This window comes from Amphiura filiformis, chromosome 6 (genome assembly GCF_039555335.1).
Source record: "Amphiura filiformis chromosome 6, Afil_fr2py, whole genome shotgun sequence".
NCBI classification, from domain to species: Eukaryota; Metazoa; Echinodermata; class Ophiuroidea; order Amphilepidida; family Amphiuridae; genus Amphiura; species Amphiura filiformis.
The window spans coordinates 57,008,559-57,014,986 of NC_092633.1; the positions used below are offsets into that span (position 1 = coordinate 57,008,559).

The following is a 6,428-nucleotide window of genomic DNA, read 5'->3' on the forward strand; positions in this document are numbered from 1 at the left end:
AAACAGTATGTAGCCAGAGGTTTCCAGTGATATAAAAATCTCAACTTTTTTGAGAAAAGTGGGGGATGAGGCTGTGGATCACGAAATGCCCCTTTAATCGAAAGTGACAGCCAATCGATCAAAACCCATCATAAACATCCAGTCATTCATTGCCAAGACGGCTTAAGAGGATTAGGGGTATATAATAACAAAGAACTAGACAGGACGTTTATGGCAAGCCAAGGGGTCCAAAAGCGTGGAACTGCTACGCGTAGCTTCTTTCTCGTTACGAGCAGCTTATTAACCAATCAGATTCGCGGTTTTAAACATGTGGAGCTGATGTAAACATCCTCTCTCACAAATATTACGTTGTTAATTTTTGTAAATGAAAATATCTGTAGTATATCAGCAAAAAAAATGGTATAGGTGCTATTAAAGTAATATCTGAACAGAATGATGATTGTTCTATATTTAGGGGGCAATCATTTTCTTCGGAAGGGGGTCCCAAATATAGGGGGTCATACTTTTTTGGAAAGATAAATAAGGGGGAGGTGGTCATAAATTGATAATGACAAAATGTAGGGAGTCACAAGATGACTACAGATAGTGTGTTTATTGTATTAAAAAAGACTGATTTCAATACAATTTTAACCTGTTAGGGGGTAAGGTGTATCGGTGGTGGGAGCCGGGGGTCATAACATTTTTGATGCCGAAATAGTGAGGGCCGCAATTTTATTGACGCCCACTTTTGTAAATTTAGGACTCCCCCCTTCCGAAGAAAATTATGACCCATTACTCTCTCCATATTTACACAGTGGCATGTGATAATGATATCGCTTTCCCTGCAATATCTTTACACAGCGCTTTACATCAGAAGTAGTTTTTGTTTGACCTTCATATCCCCTGCACAGCTAATACAGCCCGAGAGTTATTGCTATTAAACACGGTGTAAACTTGGAAACACTAAATAAATATGCTATGTGTCATTTTAGCCAGGCATTAGCAACATGTTCTCTTGACACGTGCTGTGATTTGGCCTCCTTACCCGCTCGTTATCTATGCTAATTCCGTAAATTAATTACACGATATAATAATTGTGAAAGAGGATACCTAGCACTATACCACGCGCAACTAACGACCTAACCACATGATTAAATTGACTATTTTGATTGGTCAAACAGCTGCACGTAGCTTTAAATAAGCTGCGCGTAGCCATCTCCACGTAATGAGCCGCTTAGCTTGCCATAGACGTTCCCTTGGGTTTGAACGGTTTGTCAGCCATGATATAGGCTCCTTCATGAAATATAAAAAATACAATTATTCAAAGGTTGCCACTCACCACTTATACCTGCTCCGATAATGATGGCATCTTTCCTTTGGTGTCCTTCATTCGCCATTCTAAAGTCTTGCCGGTAATGCCAAACGCTATGATATGGTATCTTCACTTCTAGCTCAGTCAGGTCCGGCTGTCGGCTGGAGCTGAAGACGACGGTACGGTGAAACGCACTCAGCAGTTCAGAATCAACAGGTTTGCAAATGCAACAAGTGTTACACCTCACAAAAAATATTATAGTTGAGGATTAATTAATTTTCCGGTTGTTAGCAGCATTTAGTTCAAAATCGTGGTCACAGACCGAGTATCAAAGAATACTCTAGCAGGTAAGCTTAAATTAAACAGTAAAACGTCGCCTTTAGCGATCTCGTGCTATGAATGCCGATGCATGCACTTGCTGCAGGTATGCGTTCGTTCCTCTCTGCATGCACATCACCAGCCAGGATAGATGCATATGAAGATCAGTGAGAGATGTTTTGCAAGATAAATGTAGAGCGACAGTCACGTTCTGTCTGATAGCAAAGTTGCTTGACCAGACACTACAAATGTCACGACAGTAAACAAAGCTGCAATCCAGGGATAGTCTATGTTTGCATTGCATTACACACTCAGCTTCATCATGACTGAAATAAAACAGGAAGTGAGTGCGCATGTTATGTGTGGCTGATCATACTGATGGCGCTATCAGGTGCTCTGATGTGATGCAGGCAAGTGGAGACAGATGGTCACTGTAAACATTACAAAATGCCAGAAAACTTATCAGGTTTGAAAAAAAATTTAACCAATTTCATATTTATTGTAATATCGTAGATTATGGCTTTTAAGGGCCAACAAAATTTGGAGGTATGAGAGAAGAATAGTCCAGCCAAAGTTAGTACGAAAATGTCATACCGATAAATGATGTGTCTGTTTTGCCCGTTATTTAAGTTTGTGTTGCGAACTAAGCCAAAGTAAGTTTTGACTCACCATCACTAAATTGCAACAGAATTTTTTCATCACTATGACTATGAGTGACATGTCCGCTGAACACCGTAGAAAGGTAGAAACGGGGGTAGAAATAGAATAGTCATAGGCCTAGGGTCAAATTTCAAATGGCTCCAATCATTTTAAACACTAGGCCTATAATAGGCCTACCAAATTTCCTCTAGTCATAAGGTTTCAGGAAAAGCGGCCATATTATCTGGGATGTACCGTCACGTACGGTTCTTGAGTTAGGGGCCTATAGGCTTTGAAGCAAACAAAGGTCAAATGTTGGGCTCCACAACGGTCAAAAACTAAATATTGTCTGATTTTAACCAAAATGGTATCAAATTGTTTGTCTTGCAAATGCAATATTTGCCCAATTTAGGGTTTAATTACATAGGTATATCAAAAAGGTCATGGTCAATAGAGATTAAATTTAGACCATTTTTAAGGCGATATAATACCCTGATTTTCATCAGTACCCCTCTTCTTTTTTTTCTTGCAAATTTATAAAGTACAAATATGTTCATCACCTCATGTCATGAACTTATAAAATACATCTACATACAAAGTGTTTTTAAACCATTTTAGTAAGTCATTTTAGCCCTAGTATATTTTTTGTTTACTGTATCCTAGTAACTGAGATGTGTGTTTCATAACAAACCATAATTTATTCTATTGAACATGCCCAAGTAGAATACATGAAAAGAATACATTAAATCCTTTGTTATAGCCTACTATCTATAGAAATGTACTCACTGATTATAACACTGAATAAATTAAATACGCCTAATCTCTTCCACATAGACAATTTAATACTACACCATTTATGTATCTTCTAAATGTGTTGTTAGGAAAAGAGATTAAAAAAGGCTATAAGGTCATCAAAGGTCAGGTTATAGGTCAATTGGTTCAGGTCAAATTCAGGCATCAATTTTGAATACATGTGATAGTCTGTGATATCATACATGTCATAATGAGGCATCAATTTTGATATTTTGTCTGTTACTGGATATATAATGGAAATGTGTGAGGTGGATATACTAAAATACCTTGGGATGTAAATGGGGAGTACAATTTAGATTGCCTAGTTGAGATGGAGTGGGCAAATAAATATTTAAATAGTTACCAAAATCACAAAAATGAAGCTTACGGAAAACTACCTAATATGGTGGTATAGGTGACAAAAAATACAATCTTTTTCAACATTGCTGTAGTGTGGTTGTGGTAACCTGTTACCTATGGCTTAATTAAGTTTCAGTGAAATAGTGTCGCAAGTTCAAAATACAAAATATAGCTCAACATTGAAAATAGAAGCATTTTAACCGGTTCGCTTTTTTTGATAGTTGTGGAGCACCAAGTTCATGAAGTCATAAAAGAGATCAGGGACCACTTATTCCCATTTTACATATCAACATTATTTCCCTAATGTGTTAGCAACATATATCCAAAATTTTAACGAAATCCGTTGATAGTAAGCTTTCCAAAATGAAGTGAATTTAAAACATCAGTGATGTACCACTTTTTGGCTTATACCATTAGAAGTATGTACGCGTCATTGATACTGATGCCACCAATTGAACGAGAAGATTTGCCCCTTCATTTTGCATACCACTTTGTCCAATTTCTTTTTCTCATTTCTTCACAAAATGCAAAAAAATGCAAAAAAAATGCAATGGGTGTAGTACCCCCTTAAGGAGATCGGAGTATGTTTTCTTTTGAGGTTGACCCATGTGGAGCCATGATTTGACCTTTGACCATTTGCTTTAAATAACTTGAGAACCGTACATCACAGATATGACAATATTCTTTTTCTGAATCCTTATGACTAGAGGAATACTTCCGTCTCGTTTTTAAAAAGATTGAAGCAATTTTGAAATTTGACCCCTGTATAACCTATCGAGCTATCCTCACCAAAAAGTACCTTTCGATTTCAGACAATTTTAGCCCCAAATGAAGGTGAATGTAAAAGGCCAGTTTTATCATATTTCGGTCCAAAACAGGGTGTTTTCAGGCTAAAAGAAACATGCATGCATAGGGCAATTTTGGGGGCCCCAAATTTTGGGGCCCTGGGCCCGAGCCCATCTGACGCAATGATAAATCTGGCCCTGCCTGTAGCAAAATATTGTGAAAGGCTTACGTGTATCTCAAACAGCTTGATTTTTGAGTTGATTGACAGGAATGGGCTTTTCCAAAGGCATTCCAGTTTCCAGGAAACTGCCCAGGCAGTTTTGGTTTTTTGTATTTTTTTTTCTCTTTAGGTCTCCAACACAGGAACACATCATGGAAACCAAAGACTTCATGTGCTGGCTCAGGGAGGGGGGATGAGGTTGAAATTTTTTTCTTGAAGTACCGTATAGGGAATCCAGCACCTCTTGGCGACAGAATAAGTTTATAATACAAATGCCCGTGAAAAAATATGGTGCAAAAGTGGAACAAATTGGCACTTTTGGGGCTAAAATGGTTTGATTGGTCACCCCAGGTTAAATAATAAATAAATAAATAAAATGGCCAAATATGAGGTTAATTTGTTCAGAAATCCACATACAGGTGTCAACATTGTGGTGTGGGGATGATTGTATGGACCATCCCCTGGCAAAATATTTGGGGATTTACCCCCCCACCCGATCCCCCAGGATATGCCTATGGACCTAGATCTGTTGCTTCAGTTGGAGTCCTATATAGTATGATGTGACTGAGTTAGCAGTCTTGAAGATTGGAATAGAACAATGTCATTATCAGCTAAATCCAGACCATATCTACCAAAGATAGCAATTAATGTGATGCTATCTACCAAAGATAGCAATTAATGTGATGTTATCTACCAAAGATAGCAATTAATGTGATGTTATCTACCAAAGGTAGCAATTAATGTGATGCTATCTACCAAAGATAGCAATTAATGTGATGTTATCTACCAAAGATAGCGATTAATGTGATGCTATCTACCAAAGATAGCAATTATTGTGATGCTATCTACCAAAAATAGCAATTAATGTGATGCTAGCAAAGATAGCAATTAATGTGATGCTATCTACCAAAGATAGCAATTAATGTGATGGTATCTACCAAAGATAGCAATTAATGTGATGTTATCTACCAAAGATAGCAATTAATGTGATGTTATCTACCAAAGATAGCAATTAATGTGATGCCATCTACCAAAGATAGCAATTAATGTGATGTTATCTACCAAAGATAGCAATTAATGTGATGTTATCTACCAAAGATAGCAATTAATGTGATGTTATCTACCAAAGATAGCAATTAATGTGATGCTATCTACCAAAGATAGCAATTAATGTGATGCATTCTGTATTCTTTGAAGCTTGTTAAGATCTTTGCCCGGAAGACCATACAGAATGCTGTTACAATAATGTCTAATCTAGAAGTTATGAAAGCGTGAACGCCTGAACGGCATAACTTCCCAATTCTATGAATGGCATAAGAGGCATTCCTACAGATGTTGTTGACATGACTACTCAATGGTAAGACTGCTGTCCAGAATGACACCGAGGTTGCGAACTTCCTCAGATGGAGTAATTGAAGAAGTTCCAATTGTAATGTCAATGTTGGATACTCTCTTGGAAAACCGAGAGGTGATGTGCAACAGCTCGGTTTTAGTGTCATTTAACATTAACTTGTTGGCAAGCATCCACTTACGTATGTCCTCAATGCACTTCTCGAGCTTAGCCAAGGCACTTGCGCGATTTGATGGTTTCATTACATTACATACATTACATTACATACAAGGCATTTATAGGGTGCCATTTCATAAAGACCACGGCGCCAAGATGGAACACAAAATATTTGAAAGGCAAAATAAAACAGCAAACTGAAACAAAGCCACCAGATTATTGTGGGAACAGGAAGGTTTTGAGACCTTTCTTGAAACTTGGCAGAGAAACAGCAGTACGGAGTTCAGATGGAAGTGGTTCCAGAGTGCAGGTGCGGTGAGAGAAAACTCTTGTCGAAAGCTGATTGCAGGCCTTTAGGGTTGAATTTTGGTACAGAGAGACGTGTAGTGTCTGTTGCAGAACGCAAGCTGAGACAAGTTTGGTTATACAATGAAATTGATTCAATGAGATAATTTGGTCCATATCCATGCAGACATTTGAACACATAGAGCATGATCTTATATAAAATTCATTAC

The 6,428-nt window shown here is 37.7% G+C and overlaps 1 protein-coding gene across 1 annotated transcript in view; it reads right to left on the reverse strand.

Annotated features, from left to right (window-relative positions):
- Positions 1-1,890, reverse strand: part of LOC140154649 (amine oxidase [flavin-containing] B-like) — a 59,659-nt gene extending 57,769 nt beyond the window's left edge. The window contains exon 1 of the mRNA XM_072177216.1: positions 1,319-1,890. Coding sequence (XP_072033317.1) covers positions 1,319-1,376 — 58 coding nt within the window. The 5' untranslated portion in view covers positions 1,377-1,890. The remainder of the gene's footprint in view (positions 1-1,318) is intronic.
- Between the last annotated feature and the right edge of the window lie 4,538 nt (positions 1,891-6,428).